The sequence below is a fragment of the Pristiophorus japonicus genome, chromosome 14 (assembly GCF_044704955.1).
Source record: "Pristiophorus japonicus isolate sPriJap1 chromosome 14, sPriJap1.hap1, whole genome shotgun sequence".
In the NCBI taxonomy this organism is placed as follows: domain Eukaryota; kingdom Metazoa; phylum Chordata; class Chondrichthyes; family Pristiophoridae; genus Pristiophorus; species Pristiophorus japonicus.
In genome coordinates, this window is record NC_091990.1 from 18,148,218 (window position 1) to 18,173,631 (window position 25,414).

Sequence of the window (25,414 nt, forward strand, 5' to 3'; positions counted from 1 at the left end):
ATATAGTGCCAATAATGGACACCTCCCACTGTGCCTTAGCTTTGAACCGTGTTTATTTTGAAGGCTGCTTTAACATTTGTTTGATTTAAGGGCACATTTATACTACAAGGTTAACTTTGCTGTATTGGTTCGAAACTTGCAGTAGGCTATGGAGCAAAATGGATTAAAAAAAAATAACTCTTGGTCTATGGGTGTTGATGGCAAGGCTGGCATTTAATGCCCATCCCGAGTTGCCCTGAGAAGGTGATTGTGGACCCTCTTCTTGAACTGCTGGTAGTAGTTTTATCCAAAGTGATACAGGATACTGTGATTCTGATACTGAGAGACTTGCTAGACCATTTCAGAGGTCTGTTTTGTTGCTGTGGGACTGGAGTCACTCACAGGTCAAGGGATGGAAGGTTTCCTTCCCCTAAGGACATAAATTAATGTGGTTTTATGACTGTCAAATGGTCTCATGGTCACTTTTACTGATGCCAGCTTTATATTTCCAGATTTTATTTTTAAACTGAATTTCCATTGATACCCAATGTTAGAGTAGCATTAAATGCCTGGAGAGGACAAAGTTTGGAAAAAACAGTTCATTATGAATTTATTTTCAAAACATTTGGGCAGTTACTACTTTCCCACATCGCTATCTGAACTTCTGATGTTGTATGTTTCTCATTTTAAATATTGAGTGTTGCAGCTTTATCATAGAATCATTAGTGATGTGGCACAGGAGGAGGCCATTTGGCCCATTGTGCCTGTGCTGGCTCTTTGAAAGAGCTATCCAATTAGTCCCACTCCCTTGAAGAAATGCAGGTCTTCAGTATAGGAAGAGGACTTTTTACTTTCAACAAAATGTTTACTGTATTCGAAGTGTTACTAGAAAGTTGGCCAATCACTTGTATAAGCTTAACTGGGACTTCACCCATGTCTGATACATGGCATGTTGAGTGAAAATAAATATCATTTTTGGTGAGCTTAGCTCTTGTGATTGGGATGATACCTGGCTTCCAGCCCCAGTTGGTGGCACTCGGTCAGAAGACTCTGGGTTCAAGTCCCACTCAAGGAGCACATAATCTAGGCTGGCACTTCAATGCAGTAATGAGAGAATGCTGCACCTGTCCTTCAGTTTTGCTGCACAAAATAACTTGCATTTCCCCACATAATAATGGCAACCTGCATTTCCATTGCACTAATTATGTGTAAGAGATAAGAGTGCTTTACAGGGGGTGGAGTGGAGTGGAGTGGAGTGGAGTGGAGTGGAGTGGAGTGGAGTGGAGTGGAGTGGAGTGGAGTGATTCCGGAGGGTACAAACAAAAGCACAGTTGAAGAAATGGGTCATCAGATTTTTTAGAGAGCGAGGTGGCAAAGCAGAGATACTGCGAGGGCGAGGGCGAGGACGACGACCGCGGACGCAGTAGCGCACGGGCAACCGGTGCAGCTTGGCGGATACACCGACGACGGAGATGCAGGCCTCTGTGTTGGTAGGAAGGATATACCCGCCGTGGGGGTAGTGCAACGAAGGTGCACTAGACTGATTCCTGGGATGAGATTGCTGTAGTATGAGGAGAGATTGAGTAGAATGGGCCTATATTCTCTGGAGTTTAGAAGAATGAAAAACCTGTTCGTTCGATGGCTTGACTGGGTGGATGCTGATAGCCTGATTTCCACTGGCTGGAGAGTCTAGAACTCTGGGTCATAGTCTCAGGATAAGGGATTGGCCACTTAGGGCTGAGATGAGGAAAAGTTTCTTCCCTAAGTGGGTTGTGAATCTTTGGAATTTTCTACTCGGTCGTTGAGCAAATTCGAGACTGAAATCGTTAGATTTTTGAGCATTAAGTGAATCGAGATAGGATGGGAAAGTTGAGGTGATGTAGAAGATCAGCCATGATATTGAATGGTGAAGCAGGCTCAAGGGGCTGTATGGCCTACTCCTACCCCTATTATGTTCTTGGATGATCGAGAGGACTGGGAATGTCCAGCCATAATGTCACAACAGCATGGACTGGGGTTTCTGTGGTGGAGGTGGGTGATATTTCAGCGGAGAAAAGTGGTTTTGATGATGGATCAGGTGTGTGACAACTACTTAATTGTAGGTGAAGTGTTTTGGAATGTTTGAAAGAGACCTTGCTGAGGCACTTTATCAATGCAAGTTCTTAGAATAGGGGCTGCCCATTTAAAACTGAGATGAGGAGAAATTTTTTCTGTGGCTTGTAAATCTATGGAATTCTCTGCCCCAGAGAGCTGTGGAGGCTGGGTCATTGAATATATTTAAGGTGGAGATGCAGATTTTTGAGTGATGGGGAGTAAAGGGTTATGGGGAGCTGGCAGGGAAGTGGAGCTGAGTCCATGATCAAGTCAGCCATGATCTTATTGACTGGCGGAGCAGGTTCCAGGGACCAAATGGCCTACTCCTGCTCCTATTATGTTCTTCACCATAACCCCGGTGACTTTTTAGTAATTACATTAAAATACGAGAAAGCAAGCATTTTATTTGGAGCCTGTGCAGTTAAAATGTTGTTTGCCAATGTATACATGTAATTTTGTATTTGTTCATCTGTTCAAGTACGTAATTAATTCAGTCCCTGGAGATAAGGGGAAGAACTGGCAGAAAACAAAAACTGTATTGAGAAGTTTGAACTGGAGCTGTTGGTTTTTAGACTTGGTGTGTGTATCTTGATGAACAAATGTGAACTTTTCTCCCTCCACCAGCCCCCTTCCACCTCCTACCAATGGGGAAAGATATGAATTCTACAGCACTAAGAATATTGATGCAGAAATGCTCTTGCCTATTTTTAAGCCACGTTTCTGTTATTTCCACTCCATCACAGTCCCACACAGCTAATTGTGCTTGTAGCTCGCCAACCTTATTCACCACACTGCATTTACATACATGCATTCTAACTTGCTGTCATCAGGCATCTGATCTGGTGTGGCGCCCTCTACAGGAGATCTGGTATGTGTGAGCAGAGCAAGCAGCAGCATGGCTCTTCAATCAATCAGATTGAAGAATCCTCACTGAGGCATGCAGTCTAAACCAGGAAGTATAGATTAGATTTAAATCATATAGAAAAAGTGAAATAAAGAGGGGGATTGAAAAATCACAGAGAAAAGAGACAGACAAAAAAGTTAAAAAAAAAATCCAACATTCATTAATTTCTGAGAGAATGAGACTCCACACTTGTAAAAATAAATTTTCAGTGCCAGAGAGGTTGTTTTGGCAGTAATTACAACTTGTCACCAATGTCCCCTCCTTTTTTTGGGAGTGTGGGATTTTCACATTGGAAAGCTGGCTGTGTGGGAGGTCCCGAGGACTGCGCAGCCAAGCGGCTTAATCGGAACATTGTTAATCACATTGTTCAAAAATCACATTGTTCAAAAATCACTTGCACTTGAATGCACCACCCCAAACTTTTTCTGGCATGTTTAGTGGGTAACTAATGGGTAAGTACTGCAACTTTGTGCCATTTGTGTATGAATTTCAATGCCGAATCTATTGGCGTGGTACTGTTGTTGCACAGCCTGTGGAGGAGCAAGGTAATTCCGACCAACTTCCTGATTTCCGCATTAAACTGCGTGTGTGCGTACTCCCGGAAGTTGCTATCTGATTTACTCCATAACGATGAGCGCTGTTGGCCTCAATGTTATTCTCATGCAAAATTCAGGCCAATACATTTTGTAGATGAAAGGAATATATATCAAAACCAGGCTCTCTACTGACCTAATGTTTGAATGGTCATCGGCAAAATGTTGCTACCACCTTCCCCACTTACCATCACTTTTCCCCTCCTTCCCTCTCTCCTTTAACACCACCTCCCACTATTGGGCATGTCTGAGCCAAGAATCAGCACCAAGACATTAGGGTTGGACATGGCATGAAGTTGGCAGTCAGTCAGGATGCAGATTAAAATAGCTATTTAAATTTTTTTTTATTAAGGAAGTGAAGTAATTTCATTTTATTATGCAAGGAATGAAATTAAATGATTTGAGGCCTATGCCGTGTTTTGTCTGTAAATTATCTCTGAGCATTTTCCTTTATTTCTGTGAAAAGCCAGTGAGTTTTTTGCTCTGTTAAAGGCGCAATATAAATGCAAATTATTGTTAGTTTAAAAGGTAAATTTGAAGCTGCTTTAAGCTCTTAACTCTCTGATTGCATTTTCTGTTTTTTAGGCCTCGTGTCTGTGTGGGAGTGCACCATGCCTGCTTTCTGGCTGCTGTCCCTCGACCAGGAACTCAGTGGTGACTCGCCTTATCTATGGCTTCTTCCTGCTCCTTGGAACAATTGTTTCCTGTATCATGATAATGCCTGGCATAGAGGCCCAACTGAAGAAGGTAAGCAGTGAATTCATGTAAAAGATTTAAAATATATATCGACATCTTGTCCGGTGGTCATGAAAGGTGCTATATTTTTTTTTAATCATTCATGGGATGTGGGTGTCATTGGCAAGGCCGGCATTTATTGCCCATACCTAATTGCCCTAGAGAAGGTGGGAGTGAGCCGCCGTCTTGAACCGCTGCAGTCTGTGTGGTGAAGGTACTCCCACAATGCTGTTATGGAGGAGTTCTAGGATTTTGACCCATCGGACTATGAAGGAACGGCGATATACTTCCAAGTCAGGATAGTGTGACTTGGAGGGCAATGTGGAGGTGATGGTGTTCCCATGCACCTGCTGGCCTTGTCCTTCTAGGTCATAGAGGTCATGGATTTGGAAGGTGCTGCTGAAGAAGCCTTGGTGCGTTGTTGCAGTGCATCTTGTAGATGGTACACACTGCAGCCACTGTATGCCTGTGGTGGAGGGAGTGAATGCTGAATGCTCAGACAGCATTTTTGGGTTGCTACAATTGACCTCTGAGCCTTGGGCCAGATCTGAGGCTTAAAAAAAAAAATCACTCCGGGTTCCCACTCCTCACTGGTATCCAGTGACCCTTGCTAAACTTCTGTGGTTGTTGGTTGGGCTCGACTGTCTAGCTTACCAGCACTCACTGGGCTGACACATGAAAAATGACGACTTGGGTGGGATCCTGCAGGGGGCAGAGAGAGAGTCACTTCACACAGCTGGAACCCTATCCCAGCACGTCACTATTTTCAGGAGAGATCATCAGATTTGAGAAGAAAAATTTCCAACATCCATACCAGAATTCTTAGAGCCAGGATGATAATCCTCCTTAGTATTTTCCATGAGAGCAAATCCAATTTGATCTGTGCAACTTAGTATTTTATGTCTTGGAATCCCTTGGCACTTGCTCTATCCTACACTTCCTGCAGTATATCAATTTCCTTTTGTAAACAGGGTGCTCTAAATGGCACACAATGTTCCAAGCACAGTGTTCTTTTAGTATTAATAGAGTAAAATAAACTTGTTTTGACTTGTGATGTCCTAGCAATGTGTTGCAGCATTAATTAGTGTTGATGACAACCAGCTTATTTTAGCTGAATCTTTGCAATTAAATCACACCCAAATCATTCTTCTTTTGCTAGTGGGCATCCATCCAGTTTTCCTGTACCAGTGCATATTAGCAGACATTTTAAAGATTAAGCAACCACTGACTCTTAATACTTGGTAGCATCAGCAAGTTCAATGTGAGAATCCCCATCTTGTTTTTATATATATAGTGTAAACAGCAGAGGAGCAAGAGCTGTCCTCCCAAATAACATCTCTACTTAACAAAGCCTTCTGTTTTTTCTGTTTGTTTAGTTTTCAGTCTGTCTTGCTTTGTTGATATTAACTGTAATTGCCTTCATATTATTCGAAGACTTAAAATGTCTCCTGAGAGTTTTACTATATTTGGCACAGAACGACAGAATTTCTAAGCTTGGATGTAACACACTGTGCTTCCCAAGTCGCAGAGACACTGAGATTCATCACTTGTCACAACAAATCATTTGTTGTGATTGTATTCATTTGGTAACTCGTGCCACTGTTTGCTACTTCCTCAAGAATACAGTCGGGCATTTTTCTTTTCAGTGTCAGACTGACTAACTGGTCTATAATTCCTGGGTTCATGTCTCGTTACATTTTAAAATACCTGTATTTCCATACTCCAGTCTTGAGATTTGACTGGTGTATTCCTAGAGTTCTTGAAATCGTCACCTGGAGCCTCTTTCTGCAAGATTCTGGTGTATATTCCACTGGCTTCTGATGGCATGGATTCTAAACTGTAGGTGTAAAATTATGCTGCATAATATAAATGCATGCATAATATGTATGAAATTTCTTTGCTTTTTCAAATGGCAGGTAAATGCCTCTATATTTAAAATGGCAGACAAAATTTTCATGCACCTGCCAATATAACAGTGCAATTTCAAGAAATGTCTGTTTCTGACCTCACTAAAGTATATAGATGGTCATAAAAATCTTGCTTTTGCATGTACTTATCATACAAATTCCTGTGTCCACCATTTGTAATGGAAATTGCCTAATGAAGAGAGAGGTAGGTGGTGTGCCAATACTAAAAAAATAAACCAGACTTTCAAATAATATTTTTTATCTCTTATTTCCAGATTCCTGGATTTTGTGAGGGAAGTTCAAGTATTCCCTTCATTGAGGGGAAAGTTAACTGTGATATCGTCGTGGGTTATAAGTCCGTGTATCGCATGTGCTTTGGTATGGCTGGCTTCTTCTTCCTGTTCGCTTTGATCATGATCCAAGTGAAGAGCAGCAGAGACCCGAGGGGCGCACTGCAGAATGGGTGAGCCACTTAAAAGCAAAGATGTCCATTTGATTATAATAGTAATGTTAAAGAGACTAGCTTTGAGCGGTTTCTGAATTGTGTGACAGATCTGAGTTAATGTGGTCAAGGTTTAGCCTGAGTTGCTCCTATTTTTTTTGGAACAACTGGTTTAGAATGGAATATCTTAGAAATTGCAATTTTTGGCATTTAGTTTGCTCCAGTTCTAGTGAGTTAGAACAGTTTCATTTTGGAACAGATTTTTTTTTTCTAAAAGGGGGCGTGTCCGGCTACTTATGCCTGTTTTGAAAGTTTAGGCAGTGAAACCTTACTCCAAACTAACTTTTAGAATGGAATAAGTCTAGATTTTTGTATGCTCAGAAAAACCTTGCCTACACTTTCGAAATCAGGCATAGGTTACAAATCAGGTGTAGGGAACAAGGGGGGTGCAGGGGAGGGGTGGGGAGGGGAGGGAAGTAATTAAATTCTACAAGCATTCAACAGTCTTTCTTATACAAATAAAAAGCCATGCTGAATAAAAAATTATAAACAAAGCAAATACAAAATATTGAATATTCCTACCTGTGTGAAGCAGCAGCAGCCTTTGAACTGCGGTGCTTCAGGTAGGCCTTCCATGTAAGAGACAGGGGCGGCGTCAGTGACTCGATGGCAGCCCAACAACAACGGCAGCAAGCAGCCTTTGAGCTGCAATGCTTCAGGCAGGCCTTCCTTCCATGAAGGAGACAGGGGCGGTGTCAGTGGCTCGACGGCAGCCAAAGACACAGCAAGCAGTCTTCGAGCTGCGAGGGTAACTGAGGCCATTCGGCCACGGGATAGGGGCAGCGGCAGTGGCTGACAGCGGCCGAAGACAGGACAAGCAGCCTTCAAGCTGCGAGGGAGGCTGAGGCCATTTGGCCAGGGAGAGGCAGCCAGATAGCCAGTTTGAAACTTAAATTTGTAATTGCAGAATGGGTGCTGCATTGTCAACACCACGAATTATGCAATGGTTTGCCAGCAATTCACTGCATAGGGGAGAACTGATTAGAGCTCACTGCACCAGGAATGTCATAGCCCGTAGGCTGATGGGCAGGAAACCTTACCCACGTTGGCAATATCGAGCCAGGCGCTCGTACCCGGACATGAGCGAGGCTGATTGTGTCGAAAGGCTGCATTTCTGCAGAGAAGTTGTCGTTGCGATCTGTGATATGCTGAGAGCAGCAGATTTGCAGCCCAGAAGGAGAACGCCAACTGCCTTGTCTGTTGAAGTGAAGGTAACAGCTGCACTTGCCTTCTATGCCTCTGGATCGTTTCAGGCTACAACTGGAGATGTGTGCGCCATCACTCAACGTGCACTACATGCTTGCGTATACCAGGTCACTGCTGCACTGTATGCGCGGAGGGATGACTTCATCAATTTCCCAATGACCGCACAAGCGATCCATGAGGGCTGTGGGCTTCTTCAGGATTGCTGGCTTCCCAAAGGTACAGGGCTGCACTGATTGTACCCACATAGCCTTGCGAGCACCTGTGGAGGATTCCGAGCAGTACAGGAATAGAAAAGGTTTCCACTCATCAATGTGCCGCTCGTGTGACGACAAGCAACATATCATGTCAGTCGATGTGAGATACCCTGGCAGCACCCATGATGCATTCATCCTATGCGACAGCGTTATATCTGACATGTTTGAGCAGCAGCCAGAAGGGCAGAGCTGGCTACTGGGAGACAAAGGGTAGGGCCTGACTACCTGGCTCATGACGTCCCTACGCGTGGCACGGACAGAAGCTGACCGTCAATACAACATGGCGCACATTGCGACGCGCAGCATCATTGAGAGGACCATTAGCATATTGAAACAGCGTTTCCGATGCCTGGACCATTCCGGAGGCCATTTAAAATACTCTCCTCAGATTGTTGGTCACTTCACTGTTGTGTGCTGCATGCTCCATAAATTAGCCATGAGGCAGCAGGAGCTCGTTGTGGAACCAGAAGACCCATGAGGATCCAGTGCCTGATAGTATTTTGGAAGAGCAGGATGAGGATGATGACGAGGATCAGGAAAGCATGCAAGTGCCGGAGCACGAGGTCGGAGGAGGGCTGTCCATCTAACGATTGCTCGAACCCTGTGCCAGCAGCTCATCCGTGAATGCTTCATTTACTGATGCCTGAGGGCTCTGCTGTGCATGGACAAGTTTATTCTTTGGAGTTGTTCCAATGTTGTGTTGTGTTAATGGAAAATAATTCAGTTTTAATGAAACAATATTCTATTGAAAAATTAACGTCACTAATAAAATATTTGTTGTATCAAACTTTACTTTGTAATATGACTCTTCAAGATCACTTTTGAAAAACTTTTAAGATCACTTATAAAGTTGCAAAACAATTTCAATGTGAAAAATCTTACACTCAAGATTATTTAAATGTCAAGATCACTTTAGGTGCAAAATTAAATAAGTTACAAAAAGTGAGAGCATTTACACCAATCACTTTTTAAAAACCCTAAGATCACTTAAGTTGTAAAGTTACAAAACTTAAAACAATTTCAATTTGAAAAACGCTACTACAGCTACATCAAGAACAAAAGCAGCAAAGAAAGACTGCAACCATCTCTCAACCAAATCTCAGTGAATGTTCACTTCTTCATGGGGGTATCATTTGATTGGCGGGGCTGTGTGCCCTTATTGCAGCAGCTATCTCCATGAGGGCCTGTGCCGTCGCTTGCATGCCCTCCCTGATGGCGTGTGCTGTCGATTGCACTCCCTTGGACATTTCCTCCCTAAGTTCCCGTGTCATTACTGCTATTTCTCCGGTCAGGACTGTTGCCTCTTCACCCATTGAACTGATGCTATCTGTTGTGTATCTGTAAAGCATGCATTCCCATGATCTGCCACCAGGGAGCTCATCCCCTGAAGTCCCAAGGGATCCCAGCATCCCTTGGGAGCACTGTATATAAGCTGGCCCCTAAGGCCTGTTCCTCACTCTGGAGTGTCTTATTGAAGACTGAGGTCACTGTTACTTTAACCTCCCTGTGTGCAGCCTCATCACAATACTACCGATGAGTGATCGGGTAAGCTCATTGGTCTCCATACCCAATGCCACAACCTGAGCTGCATCTGTTGCACACTGCATCTCAGGAGAGCGTGTCTCCAATCTCCTCCTCCTGCCTGGGTCTACCTCGCGGCACCACTGCACTGGGAGGCGCGGGCTGGGACGCTGGGACGGTGGGACGCTCGGTGTTGCAGACGGCAGCACTCGAGTGAGCCGTGGGCTGGGATGGTGGGTGAACGGCTGTAAACTGCTCCATGATATCACCAGCACCACTGGGACCCGCAACATCGGAATCAAAACCATGGAACCAGAACCTATGCAAGGGGTTGAAACTCTGATGCCTCTTAATGGGGGCGCACAAACATTAATTTGGAAGCTGTCCCCTGTAGACATTTCAGTCATCGCCGCCATCATCCAGTCTGGATCGCCTGCATCTGGTTGTACTGGTTCTTGTTTTGTATCTTCAGGATCCTCAGGGTTGGCAGCAGCAGCATCATGTTTTGCCAAATACATCAGAACCGTCAAATGTTTAACAGCAAGGAAGGGGGCAGGATGGGTGGCATGAGTACTCTCTCACATAGCAGGCCAGGCAGCAGGTTGATATGAAGGGCCACGATGCATTTTCAGGACTTGCCCTCTTCCTCGTGTGCGGGCCCAGCTTGTGCTGTACTGATTGGTTTTCTCCGTGTACGACTCATCATAGCAGCTACCCTCTGTTCCAAGAGTCAGTGGTTGCAGATTGGGCATGCCTCCTCCTGTTTGAGTTGCTTCCCTTTTGTTGTGGGCCAGTTTCTTCTGCAAAGAGTAAAATATAACTTTCGAGTGTGTCTTTCTGCAGGGTGGGGCATACAGATAGACCTGTTACAATTACGATTATATTAAAAAATGGAAATATTACTTGCACTAACTACTTGACCAAGGTTGTGCCATTTCTTTTTACACTGGCTTCCAGATCTCGTGGTCTGCACCACTGCGCAGTAATCTTCTGCAACTTGGTTCCAGCGTTTCGTCATTTCTTTAGGTGGCACTTTTATGCGACCTCTGTTGCTGGTATCTAGCTCCTGCCATCTCTGCTCAATGACGTTGACTAATATCTCCACTTCCTCATGCAAGAAATTCTTTGTTCTTTGTGGACGTTGTTCCATTGCTGTATTGAATTGACACTCTTATTTTTCAAAACACAGTTCTTAATTTGCATGCACCTAAGCAGCACCTGTTCTGGAAGTTTAGCAGTGAAAAGCAGCAGTCACTGATTTCAGCAGGTGATTTCTTCAACAGTGCTGTTAAAAGCACTCCTTCAGACACACAAAAAAATCACCAAAATTTAATCCCAAGCCTTTCCAGAGATCCACGAGACAAATCAGCACTTTTCTTTAAGTTGCTTTAAAAATGGCTGAGTGCCAATGTTTATGGGCTACTGCGCGCTCCAACACGCACGCGCAGGGCTGCCGGCACGACATTCTCTCATTTTACTTGGCCCTGCCCCCCTGGACTTGCAGAATAGGCACGACTCTGTGGCTCCGCCCCCTCGCTGCTGTCTGCGCTGCGCGCCGCGCCGTGCTCAGAGGGACCTGCAGGGAGCCCAATTACGAGGTACATTTTTTGTCGTGCTTTTAGGTGCGAAAAACGGGCATCCATGTCGGGGCTGCGGCGTTCCAGGTGTGGCCTGAAACTTGACCCCAATGTCAGTAGAGATGTAGTCATCAGAAAAATGTTTCTACCAGTATAAAGCATTAGAAATGACATGTTAATAAGTTGGTAAATGCAGAAAAATTCTGAAATGGGCGGCCACCAAGAATTTCCCCTGCCTGAAGTTAATGGATCCCAGTTTGAAAACCATGGACTTAGAATTAAATCACAGTGAAGATCAGAAATTTAATGCAAGAAAGAAAGACTTGCATTTATACAACACCTCCGGATGTCCCAAAGTGCTTTTATAGCTGATGAATTACTTTTGAAGTATAGTCACCATTGTATTGTAGGAAGTACGGCAGCCAAATTGCACGCAGCAAGATCCCACAATCGGCAATCCTGATAATGACCAGATAATCTGTTTTAGAATTTGGTTTGAGGGATAAATATTGGCTAGGTCTCCTGAGGATAACACTCATGCTCTTCTTCGAAGAGGCTGCAGTATTGAAGTGGTGGAAAGACTGCAGGGTCTAAAACTCTTGGAGAAATACCTGAACTCCCCTGATGATAATTCTTGCTAGAATACCATTCGCAGGCACCAGCAGCCCTCTGATACCTACTCGTTCAACTGGCCCAGACACGAGTGTCAGCAATCCATGGGGACATCACAGCCAAGACTAATTCTGCCCTTCCTTGACATCAACACACTTTCTCGCAGTGGGTGCTGGATAGCAATTTTGTAATTTAGGCTGACTTTTTTGTTTTTCTTATCATTTGGAGCAGCTCTAGGGTATGACAACAGTTAAGTTTCCAAACTGGTAATTGACCTAGTATCACTTTTTTTTTCAACAAACTAGTCTAGTGCATTATCCACTTGGAGAAGGAAACTAGCTCCCCATGTGTTCCAGTCAGGAGCATAATGCATTTATGCGTGGCTCCGGGATGGCCAGGGCTGGGGGCTCGACATCCGGGGATGTTCGGCATTTGGGAAGGATTCTGACGGGACGGGGCGGGATGGGTGCGGGGGGAGTGTTCCCGGTGTTGGGTGGGTCCGGTGCTGAGGGCGGGGGGCACGGTCTTGGGATGGGGAGTGGGCTGTTTGGGGTTGGGATTGGGAGAGACTTCTTCACTCGGAGTTGTTGGCCTGTGGGGTTCCCTGCTGCGGAGAGTTGCTGATGCCAGTTCATTGGATGTGTTCGGGAGGGAGTTGGATGTGGTCCTTGCGGCTGGGGGGGTCGGGGGGGGGGTGTGGAGGGGAGGTGCTGGGGTGGGTGATCAGCCATGATCTTGTTGAATGGCAGTGCAGGCACGAAGGGCTGAATGGCCTACTCCTGCACCTATTTTCTATGTTTCTATGTTTCTATTGATAGCTCCTGTTGTGGGGGAGTAGTCATTGTAATGGGTATCTGTTTGTCTTTTTGTTTAGGTTCTGGTTTTTCAAATTTCTGGCCTTGGTGGGAATCACTGTTGGTGCATTCTTCATTCCTGAAGGAACCTTTACAACAGGTATTGTCAATACCATCTCTGTAAAGAAACACTTGTATAGTAGTGTCATAAGATTTATCAATCTCGCTCTTGTTCCTGTATTGAAAATTGTATGCAGCGATTTATCCAATATCCCTGAGTGGTTCAGTGGATAGTGCACTATTGATCATGGGTTGAGAAAGTCACCAATTCGATCTTCAGTGTACTCAAAGCACAAAAGAAAAGCAATGTTTCAGACTATGACCAGAACGGCTGTTTACATTTGCCACCAGTGACACGGAGGTGAAAAGAGCAGTGCTACTAGAGCAGGAGCTGCCATTAGTGGTAATGCTGTAATGCAAAGGGGGCATGTAACATTGATTAGGTTTGCACTGCAAGGAGTACTTTCTGAAACTACCTATTCCCAAGCAGACTGAGCCCTTGTACCTTTTTCCCCTCTCTTCCTGAAAGCGCTGACATTTTGCTGGTTCGGGTACCAGCAGCCTTCTGGTACCTTGCCCAAGTGGCCATGCGTCGTGCAGTAACCTAAACACTGGGTGTTACTAGACTGTTTAGTCGTGGAGGACATCACAACAGAGATGATCCTAGCCTCAGCCGGCATCCAAAGATGAACAATTTCTACCGCAGATGAATCTGGAGTCTGAATGCTAGCAGATTTTATTCCCTGCCCCAACCCTGTTGTACTGTGGTCAATTGTTGCATTCCTGCCAACATCCTGGCTGCAATCAACTGTCAAGAGCAGGGATCAAACAAGTTTTGCTCTAAATGACTTGATTTCATGTCCTGTGATGGAATGTCTTTTTAAATGGAGGAAAATTATCCTTTGGGACAACTATTTGGCCACACTTGTGACTTGTAATTACGAAGAATTGAGGTGTTTCAGATGAACTTCAGCTGCATTGTTGCTTGCCTGCAGGAGCTGTGCTTCTGTTCTTGGTTTAAAAAAAATGTTAAAAGCCAGATCTTCACTGCCCATCTCTTTTCCCCTTCGCCCCATTGATGACATAGAATGGTGGGACAGGCTCGAGGGACTGAATGACCTGCTCCTGTTTGTATCCTGTCCTCATCCTACATCCACAGACACTCACTTTCCAAAAGCGATCACCAAGTCATGATCAGGATTAGAATACTGACTTAATATTTTTTTGTCCCTTGGCCAAATGTGAAGGCCAGCTGATGCCGAGCTTTGATCCGCTAACTCAGTGCAGACTGAGAATCGAACTGAGACTTTCTAGTTGTAAGTCTTTGTGTAGCACTGCATGCTGCTTTACCCAGTAGGCTATTAGTTAGGTTACGTTGTCTGTCTTAATGAGCTAATTGGTTTCTTTTATGTTCTCAGTGTGGTTCTATTTTGGTGTGGTTGGGGCTTTCTGCTTCATTCTCATCCAGCTGATTCTTCTCATCGATTTTGCTCACTCCTGGAGCCAGTCCTGGGTTCAGAACATGGAAGAGGGAAACACCAAGTGCTGGTATTCTGGTATGTAAAAATAAGTATACGATTTTATCCTTGCAGTTTCCATTATTAAAATCCCTTTGAACGATGCTTATCTCGCACATAATTCACATTCTGATGAGAGGATAGGCAGGCGATCTGCTTGAAGGAAACTGCTGGTCCTGCCGTTATCTCGCTCACCACGTGATGGGCCACACAGACACGAGTGACCCCCCCTACTTTTTTTCCCTTTAATTCCCTCTATTCTTGTAGCCAAGTGCCTGTACTTGATCCAAAAGCTGAGATCCAGAGCTCATTGTGTTGGGAATCCCAGTGTGGACCTTGCTCCTATTGTGCTGTGACCCTGTTGCTCGGAGGACCAATTCATTATGTTGCCTTTACTCGTCAGTGACCCCGCCGGGATTTGAGGCCTAATGAAAGGTGTATGAAGTTGTTGCACTTTGTTCACTTGAACTACAACAACCATCGAACAGTGCAACTGTAGATTTTCCCTCCAATCTCACTTCGGAGGAGCATTCTGAATTGTTTAAACACTCTGGTAAATTAATGACTGGAGCAGTTTGAGGTTATGTATTAAAAGCATTATTCAAGAACTCCACTGCACAACATTAAAGAATGTCTTCCTTCTCGTGTATGGGTGACTGTATTCTAAATAAACTGAAGTGATGTTCCTTGTGTTTGGGATTGTTCGTACAAGCAAATTTAATGAGTTACTGTAACGGAATCACTTAGCTGTATGTCAGGGTATATATAATGTACACAGCCATGTGTCTCATTCATGATAAACCAAGAAAATGTACCACATGACCTATTGACATAGAAAGTGATGGCTGCATTTGCAAAGATGAGCAGGATTAGTAGCACTCCGCAATTGCTCGTTATCAATTTAATCACATTTTGCTTTTTCAAATTATTGTCCGGTTCTTAAGCTGACTCATGCTTATTTTCGCAGTTACGTAGACTTTTAATTTCACTGTGTGCAAAATAGGTTTAGCTGTCCTTGTTAATATGCAAGGCCATATCTTCTGGTGACCCCAGCACCAGTGATGAGCCTGCAACTATCAATACTTTGCCCTGGTGTTCTGTTGACCAAAATGCTCTCCAGACACAACTTAAGTTTGGAAAGGCAAAAATCTGTCATTGTAGTGCTGGGTGTCTTTCACAGTTTAAGTGGACATAGCTATATTGTGTTAAATATTCATGCTTAGTGATAGTATTGAAGAATAATGACAGGGTACTACATGAATGTTCCACTTTGATTCTGACCAGTTAATCATTTACTTCAAATGATGATATTGACCTAAATATATATTTTGCATCATAGTTTTTATAATTGTATATATTTGTATTGGTCTCTAATTAGCGCATACTTCTGAAATTATTGTGCCCATTTTCACACTGTCTTCCCTCCTTATTTTGCAGCCTTGTTTATCTGTACGCTCCTCCACTATCTCATTGCACTGGCTGCAGTGGTGGTTTTGTATATTTTTTACACTAAGCCTGATGACTGTGCAGCAAATAAAGCCTTCATCAGTCTGAACCTCATTTTCTGCATCATTGTCTCCATTGTGTCTGTCCTACCAAAGGTTCAGGTAAGAAAATGACAGAGTTTGTGAGCACGACATGCAATGCTGGGACAAAAATAAATATCCATGTATATGTCTCAAATTCACCAGCTGTTCTATGATGGGGTTTTCTGACTCCACACTGAGATCCTGCAATATTTTGCTAAATTAGAGGCATTATATAGAAGAAAGCTTGATTGTTCTAACATATACCAAAACTACTACTTGATTCCCTTCGGGGTAAACGCACTGCTCGGTATGGCACGAAATCTTTGGACCAAGAAGATTCCTGGTTTGAGTCCGACCTGGGTTGAGTTTGCTGATATCAGTTGGGGTGGTTCAAATGGCCGCTGCATCTCTGGGTTACAGAAGGAAAAATCAACCAGGGTTCCCACTCCTGATTGCCCAGTGATCCACATTGGAACGTGCTTGGGTGTCGAGTGACAGCAGATTTGGGCTTGGCTGTGAGCCATCCGTAATTTCATATCTATACCTGCTATCTTGGCACACAAGTAGCCAATTCAGCAAACTTCTGAGGACCCTTTGTGCCATACCAAGTTCAGGGGAGGAGATATGCAGCTGAGCTGAGGGCTGGAGATATTTTATTTTGAATCTTGTTTGAGTTTTAAATAAGAATATTTATCTGTACAGAGTACACGTGAAGGTTTTTTTAATCAATGCCATCTTTTCTTTGAGATTTTTATAGAAATTTTAATACCTGCTTACATGATTTGGATGAGGTGCCTATTACTGATATTTACAATAGGGTAAAAGGCATAACTATAACTTGCAGATCTAGTAAGCATATGTAAGAAAAGGAAAGGCAAAAGGCCTTTGGTGCACACAGCTTATGATTCCTATACTTATTGGAACGAAAGGGTTTTAATTTGGAATGAACAGATCAGAGTTAAATTTAGGTAGGTTGCAGTAATAGTATAAACAAGTAGGGTGAAGTTTTGGAGTCAAAAGCAACTGCAGGAAACCATTTTGGATTAGAACTGAGCTTTGAGCAAACTCAACCCAGTTCCCAGTGTTCATGTGCCTGCAGCACACAACTGCTGGCACAACTTGGCATGAAACTGTCAGCCATCCTTTGGCCTCCCTTGTGGGACTGATGTAGGAAATGGCAAGATGTCACACTGAGCATGGTGCTGAGGCATATTGTCAGGGTAGACTTCATGGAGCTTTTTGTTATGCTTCTAGTTGTGCCATGTTGGATCTTGAAGTTCATTACACTGATGCTGGATGCATGAAATGGAAAATTGTTCCATTTCCTCCTAACATTCTTCACCTTGATAAGCATACAGTTCATCAATTTCTTTCCATTAAATCTGATTTTAAACCCTTCTTGTAGTATCAAAAGGCAAACTTGGTTTGCTCATCCTTTCAAATAGTGTTCAAAATCTGTTGTTTGCTTCAGCTGACATTCTGTCCTATATAAACCTGTACATCTAAGACCTATTGCTGGGCTTGAGATGAAAGTAAACCTGCATCTTTTAAGTGCTGTGAGATCTTTAATGTGCCAACACTCAACCAAGTGTGTAACTTTTGCACAACTCCATAAACTTTATTCTTAAAAAAAAAAATGTCAGTAGCTACCTGTTCTGGGACCAGTGTACAAACATTGAACAGAGCACAAGACCAACTATAGAATGAGGTTTAACACGAGCGAGAAGTTGTCACACCCGGAAAAAATGATGGAAATCTACTGTATTTGTCAGAATCTGAAAGAAAACGTTGGGTTGAAGTTTCAGGTGGAGATTATTCTGAACCCTTCATATTCTGATTCATCAGGTTAACCTTTCATAGGTGAAATGATATGTAAAAAGAAAAAACTTGCATTTATATAATCCCTTTTCACAAACACGGGATGTCTCAAAGTGCTGTACAGCCAATTAAATACTAAAAAATGTATTCACTGTTGTAATACAGAAAAGTTAACCGCCTCAGAACTGTGTTCAGCTAAGCCCCCTGTTGGGGCACAATGGGGGAAAACATGCTCCATGACTTTCCATTGTTTAAATGCTGCCGCAAGATATAAAAGTAAATTGGTTAATAATTGTACCATTTCCCTTTGTGATACCTCATGCCAACCCATTGTCCAATGACTACAGGCATTTAATGTAAAAATATTTTTAAAAAAATACTGCAACCTTAAGAATTAATCCTTTTTTATGAGCTAAATCTCACTTCATATCGATAAATTAAAATCTCAGGTCAAATGGGTAAAAGTCCTAATGTTACAGTAGTATTGACAGACTTGGCTTCATGGAGGAAATAATTACATAGGTGAGTTATTTTACAATTCTCTGGGTCCAACCAAAGATGTAGGTGTGCACTGTACTGCCTGAAATGCTGTTCATTACAGATCTCTATTTGTTGTTTTTGGAAGACGGTTACAATGACGAGTGAAAATCTCTCTATTAACTAAAGCATGGTATGATTATGACTTGATTCAATTTGAATTGATATTATAGAATCATGGAATGATATAGCACAGAAGGAGACCGTTTGTCCCATTGTGCCTAAGCCGACTCATTGGTAGAGTAATTAACCCAGTCCCTTTCTCTTTCTCCACAGCCCTGTAAATTGTTTCCCTTCAAGTATTTGTCCAAATCTCTCTCGTAACTATTGAATCTGCTTCCACCAGCGTTTCAGGCAGTGTATTCCAGATCACAACAACTTGCTATGCTAAAAAAAATTCCTCATCTCCGATTGCTAATCACTTTAAATCTGGATACCGACCTGTCTGCCACGGGAAACCGTTTCTCCTTATTTACTCTGTCAGAACAGTTCATGGTTAACCTTCTCTGCTCTAAGGAGAACAACCCCAGCTTGTCCAGTCTCTCCACATAACTGAAGTCCCCATCCCTGACACTATTCTAGTAAATCTTCTGCACCCTCTCCAAGGCCTTGACATCCTTCCTAAAGTGGGGTGCCCAGAATTGAACACACTTCTCCAGCTGAGGCCTAACCAATGTTTTATAAAGGTTTAGCATAACTTCCTTGCTTTTCTACTTTGTTCCTCTATATTGATAAAGCCAATTAATAATTCAAGATGCGGGTCATCATAGGCAGTCCCTAGAAATCTAGGAAGACTTGTTTCCACTCTAAAAGTAAAAGTAAGTTCCCTGGTGGCTGAAAAGTCCAATACGGGAATTAAACTCTCAGGTGGGACAGACAGTCGTGGAAGGAAGGGTGAGTGGGGAGTCTGGTTTGCCGCGCGCTCCTTCTGCTGCCTGCGCTTGATTTCTGCATGCTCTCAGTGATGAGACTCTGTTCTCAGCGGCCTCCCGGATGCTCTTCCTCCACTTGGGGTGGTCTTTGGCCAGGGACTCCCAGGTGTCGGTGTGGATGTTGCACCTTATCAAGGAGGCTTTGAGGGTATCCTTGAACCGTTTCCTCTGCCCACTTGGGGTTCACTTGCCGTGTAAGAGTTCAGAGTCGAGTGCTTGCTTTGGGAGTCTCGTGTCGGGCATGCGAAGAATGTGGCGTGGCCTACCCAACAGAACTGGTCGAATGTGGTCAGTGCTTCGATGCTGGGGATTTTGGCCTGATCGAGAACACTGTGCCTATCCTCCCCAGGTAGGATGCAGTTAGACATTCTATAATTGCCAGCTATTTGTTTTTGTTCCCCCGGAATGTTACTTGGTATTTAAATTAGTAAAGTTAGTCAAGTGTGCAAATTGGGAGCTTGCCTCCTTGTTTATTGCATTTTGTTGTTTTATTTCTGCAGGAAGCTCAACCTCATTCAGGTTTGCTGCAAGCCTCTATCATTACTCTCTATACAATGTATGTGACTTGGTCTGCCCTGACCAATGAACCAGGTAAGTTTAACTTTGGAGTTTTACATCAGTATTTCTGTGGTAGGAAGGGAAGTATTATCTTTAAATATGCTTTAAGTTCCTCACAGTTGTTTTCCTGTCTTACTATTTCTGATAGTTTTTCAATTTCCATGCTAATCTCTTATAGAAATCAGTTAGTAATATGAACACTTGGCTTGGAGCAGTGCATTTGAATATTCACCACCTTATTATTGTGCTTTGGATTTGAATTCAATAGAACAGCCAAATATCAGAGCAAGTACTTTAAGTTAAAGTCTCTTCTGCTGGCTGTATGTATCCTACGTGAAATGAATTGGCTAATTTCAATCCAGTTCCTAGTGGGCCTACTGCAAGAAACTGCCACATTTTTAATCACTAATTGGCTATCTCTCTCAGCGAGCCCACAGAATGTCTGGTGTGATGTCTGATGTAACTAGTTGGGATATTGCAAGGATCAGTGCTTGGGCCTCAGTTATTTACAATCTATTAATGATTTGGATCAAGGGACATTTAAATGGAAAGAAATTGCAAAATGCTGCAGTACAGGGGGACCTGAGGGTCTTTGTGCATGAAACACAAAGTTAGTATGCAGCTACAACAAGTAATCAGAAAGGCAAATGGAATGTTGGCCTTTATTGTAAAAGGGATGGAGTATAAAAGCAGAGAAGTCCTGCTACAACTGTACAGCGTATTGGTGAGGCCACACCTGGAGTACTGCGTACAGTTTTGGGCTCCTTTTATTTAAGGAAGGATATCCTTGCATTGGAGGCAGTTCAGAGAGTGTTCACTAGGTTGATTCCTGAGATGAAGGGGTTGACTTATGCAGGTAGGTTGGGCCTATACTTGGAGTTTAGAAGAATGAGAGGTGATCTTATTGAAACATATATGATATTGAGGGGGCTTGACAAGGTGGATGCAGAGAGGATATTTCCACTCATGGGAGAATCTAGAACTAGGGGGTGCTCATTTAGAACTGAGATGAGGAGGAATTTCTGCTGAGGGTTTTAAATCTATGGAATTCTCTGTCCCAGAGAGCTGTGGAGGCTGGGTCATTGAATATATTCAAGGCAGAGATGGATAGATTTTTGAGTGATTTAAGGGAGTGAAGGGTTATGGGGAGCGGGCAGGGAAGTGGATCTGAGCTAAAGATCAGATCAGCCCTGATCTTAGTGAATGGCCTACTCCTGCTCCTATTTCTCATGACTAACTGTAACATATCCAAGTGTGAGGAGGATGCAAAGAGGCTGCAGAGAGCTGTAGACTGGTTGACTGAGTAGGCAAGAACATGGCAAATGGAATACAATGTGGGAAAGTGTGAAGTTATCCACTTTGTTGGGAAAAATAGAATATTTTTTGAATGAGTGAGACTGGGAAATGTTTGCATTCAGAGGGACCTGGATGTACTTGTACATGAATCACAGAAAGTTAACCTGCAGGTACAGCAAGCAATTAGGAAAGCAAATGGTATGTTCGCTTTTGTTATAAAGGGATTAGAGTACATAGAAACATAGAAAGATAGAAAATAGGTGCAGGAGTAGGCCAATCGGCCCTTCGAGCCTGCACCACCATTCAATATGATGGCTGATCACGCAACTCCAGTACCCCATTCCTGCTTTCTCTCCATATCCCTTGATCCCTTTAGCCGTAACTCCCTTTTGAATATATCTAACGAACTGGCCTCAACAACTTTCTGTGGTAGAGAATTCCACAGGTTCACAACTCTGAGTGAAGAAGTTTCTCCTCCTCTCGGTCCTAAATGGCTTACCCCTTATCCTTAGATTGTGACCCCTGGTTCTGGACTTCCCCAACATCGGGAACATTCTTCCTGCATCTAACCTGTCCAATCCCGTCAGAATTTTATGTTTCTGAGATCCCCTCTCATTCATCTAAATTCCAGTGAATATAAGCCTAGTCGATCCAGTCTTTCTTATGTCAGCCCTGCTATCCCGGGAATCAGTCTGGTGAACCTTCGCTGCAATCCCTCAATAGCAAGCATGTCCTTCCTCTGACTAGGAGACCAAAACTGTACATAATATTCAAGGTGTGGCCACACCAAGGCCCTGTACAACTACAGTAAGACCTCCCTGCTCCTATACACACACACCCTCACGCTATGAAGGCCAACATACCATTTGCTGCCTTCACCGCCTGCTGTACCTGCATGCCAACTTTCAATGACTGATGTACCATGACACCCAGGTCTCGTTGCACCTTCCCTTTTCCTAATCTGTCACCAGTCAGATAATATTCTGCCTTCCTGTTTTTGCCACCAAAGTGGATAATCTCATTTATCAACAAGAGTAAAGAAGTCTCACTACAATTATACAGGGTATTGGTGAGGCCACACCTGGCGTACGGTGCACATTTCTGGTCTCCTTACCTAAGGAAAGACATGCTTGCCTTTGAGGGAGAGCACGAAGGTTCATTGGACTGGTTACTGGGATGAGGGGATTGCCCTATGAGAGATTGAGTAGACTAGGGTGATATTCCCTAGAGTTTAGAAGAATGAGAGGTGATCTAATTGAAACACAAAATTCTTAAGGGGCTTGACTGGGTTAATGCTGAGAAAATGTTTCCCCTGGATAGGGAATCTAGAACATTGGGTCACAGTCTCAGAATAAGGACTGAGATGAGGGGAAATTTCTTCACTCAAAGGGTTGTGAATCTTTGGAATTCTCTATCCCAGAGAGTGGTGGATGCTCAGTCATTGAGTATATTCAAGACAGAGATTGAAAATATTTGGGAATTAAGGGATATGGGGATAGTGCGGGAAGGTGGAGTTGAGTTAGAAGATCAGCCATGCTCTTGTTAAATGGCGGAGCAGGCTCGAGGGGTCAAATGGCCTACTCCCGTTCTATTTCTTCTCTTCTTGTGTGTGGGCGCTGAAGGTTATGATAATGGTGCAATAAGAGTGTAAGACAGATTGTTGGATAGAGTGGAGGGAGCTTTCTTCTGCATCTAACTGCTGTACCTGCTGTGGGAGTGATGGTTGACACTGGAAGGTGTTCCATTGTCTATAATACCAACGTCATTCATCTTGAGCACTGAAAATGACTTGAAGCGCATCACTGGAATAGAACACAAAAAAAGCCGTGTGGCATTGGCATACAAGAGAGTGCATATATTTGGTGGTGGTGCTCATTTTTGGGTTTAGATGCTGGTCAGGCGGTATTAATAATGATTTAAAATTCAGTACCACCTGGGGATTGTTAGAGTATTAATACCAGCACTTGTATATTGCCTCTTATGTAGAGCGATGTGATTGGGGCCAAGGAGAGGCGTGAGTTCGGAGCCCAGGAGAGGCGAGGACCCAGGGGCAGCATGGGCCAGACCACTGCGATATGTATGCGCTCTAGATCTGAGCAGCAGAGATGGTCTCCAGTCGTCTTGGTTAATTCTTGCCACTGGACCAAGACCTAGCTCTGTCAAGCCTGTGTGGTGGCTGGTGTGCAACAGCCACCACATGTTTTTAAAAAAAAAAAAAAATCCACACACCTGCATCTTCCACCCTTCCAAGATTTAGTTTGGGACCTGGAATATTAGGTCCTTCATTGAAACACCTGTGAACTTTTTGGCATGGAAGCAAGTCATCCTCGACTCGAGGGACTGCCTATATTGCCAAGCCTTAAATGATCTAAATTCATTGGAATGCAATAACTACAAGTGTATAAAAGGATACGGAGCCAAGGCATGTGGGTGGAGTTGAGATATAGATCAGCCATGATCTCATTGAATGGCATAACAGGCTCGAGGGGCTGCTCCTGTTCCTATGTTATGCAGGTAAACACAACTGACTAGCATTCTAATTGGACATGTCTGATGCAGCGTGACCAGCTAGCTTTTGGTGTTTGCAGCTTAGATCATCTCCTTGTGCAGCTGGAAACTTTGCAAGTCAGGCCCCTTATGATAATGGGGTTAAGGTTTGTTTCAATGTAAAAAGTAGCTCCCCCCCCCCCCCCCCCCCCTGCTAATTATTTGGCTGGGGTGGGAAAGCGAGAGAACGCTTTGCATGGAAAGAATTTCCCAATTTCTACATGTGTTGTTAAGAACCCTAATTGATATAAAGCTCTAGCACTGACTTTCCAATGTACATCAATGCCAATCCACTATAATTAAAGGGTCAACGATTTGACCTCTGGCCACAGTAAAGCCAAATAAAGTACAATACAAGACCACTTCTGCAACACTGAGCTATCACACCAGATTCAGAATAACTGCGGTCTGAATTGAGGTTGGGCAGTCTTAATCCAGTTCCTCGTGAAAGAAGTCACGAACATAAACATTACTAGCAGTTTGGTGCTGCTGGAAACCGCCCCGTAAGCTGGTTGTGGTCAATGGAAATGTTCCATGTGGTGCAGTAATGGAGTGCTTTCCGAGTGCTTGGCGATGAAGTGTCGGAAGATTTTTTAAAAAAAAATGCTCGAGTATGTTGTTCACTGCCCACTTTGTACATTTGTATTCCACCCCAGTGTTATAGTATTTTCTGTTTATCCCATGCAGAAAGGAACTGTAACCCCAGCCTGTTGAGCATTGTCCATCAAACAACCAGCAACACGACTGTTGCTCCGCCCTCCGATCAAGTAGTCCAATGGTGGGATGCGCAGAGCATTGTTGGATTGATCATCTTCCTCTTTTGTGTGCTTTATTCAAGGTCAGCATCTGCATTCTTTCTGTTTTTTTATTTTGGCATTTCCTTGGAAATATTCCAAATACAAGTCCCCATAAAATGTATCTTAAAAGCACAAGCAGGTGCTTGCAGTTCTGTAAGCAAGTTAGGAGTTTGAATCCAGGCTGCAACTGATTGCAATCCACTTAGTCGTGGCTTCTGAGTCAGAAGGTTGTGGGTTCAAGTCCCACTCCAGAGGCTTGAGCACAAAATCTAGACTGACACTTCAGTGCAATGTCGGTTTTCAGATGCGACGTTAAACCGAGGCCCCTTCTGCTCTCTCAGGTGGGCATAAAAGATCTCGTGGCACTACTCGAAGAAGAGCGGGGGAGTTATTCCTGGTGTCTTGGCCGATATTTATCCCTCAATCAACATCACTAAGAGGAGATTATCTGGTCATTATCACATTTCTGTTTGTGGGAGCTTGCTGTATTTCCTACATTACAACAGTGACGACACTTCAAAACTACTTCATTGGCTGCAAAGTGCTTTGGGACATCTGGTGATCGTGAAAGGCGCTATATAAATTCAAGGTTTTTTTTAATATAAAATTGTTTCCTATTCTTGGATCTAATTTAAAAGGAATGCTGCTGGCAGTGCAGAACGAGCTCATCAGTGGACCTCGATGTACGCTCCTGTCGGCAGTAATGGAGTGTTGTAGATGGCAGCCACGGGTGGAGGTGGCTCACCTTGTCCTTCCCTCCACACTGAGAATTGTGGCAGTTAAAATTATCACTAGATTGAAAATATATATATTTTTTTCCCCCAGTAAAATAAAAGATTTTTTATTTAGATGTGTTTGTTCACTGTCCCGTTGGTTAAACAATTTATTTTTGGGGGGTGGGTGGGTGCTGGAGGCCCTCCACCAATTTCCTGTGCGCCATTCCCTTATTCCCCGATGCAGCCAGGCTGCTGTGCTGTGCACGAGACTCTCCTGTTTTCTCAGAACAAGCAATCTCTTGTTCATTGCTTGGTTTCTTATGAATATTGATTTAAATATAGTGAATGGGAAACTGAGACTAATTCAATGTGAACATGAGGGCAGATCAATAAGTTACTATCCATTCAGCCACCTTGCCTGGCCTTCCC

At 43.5% G+C, this 25,414-nt stretch overlaps 1 protein-coding gene across 1 annotated transcript in view; it reads left to right on the forward strand.

Moving 5' to 3' along the window:
* LOC139279765 (serine incorporator 1-like) overlaps positions 1-25,414 on the forward strand; it is a 35,877-nt gene that overhangs the window by 5,506 nt on the left and 4,957 nt on the right. The window contains exons 2-8 of the mRNA XM_070898969.1: positions 4,156-4,317; positions 6,488-6,675; positions 12,759-12,838; positions 14,157-14,294; positions 15,693-15,862; positions 19,572-19,662; positions 24,160-24,310. Coding sequence (XP_070755070.1) covers positions 4,156-4,317; positions 6,488-6,675; positions 12,759-12,838; positions 14,157-14,294; positions 15,693-15,862; positions 19,572-19,662; positions 24,160-24,310 — 980 coding nt within the window. The remainder of the gene's footprint in view (positions 1-4,155; positions 4,318-6,487; positions 6,676-12,758; positions 12,839-14,156; positions 14,295-15,692; positions 15,863-19,571; positions 19,663-24,159; positions 24,311-25,414) is intronic.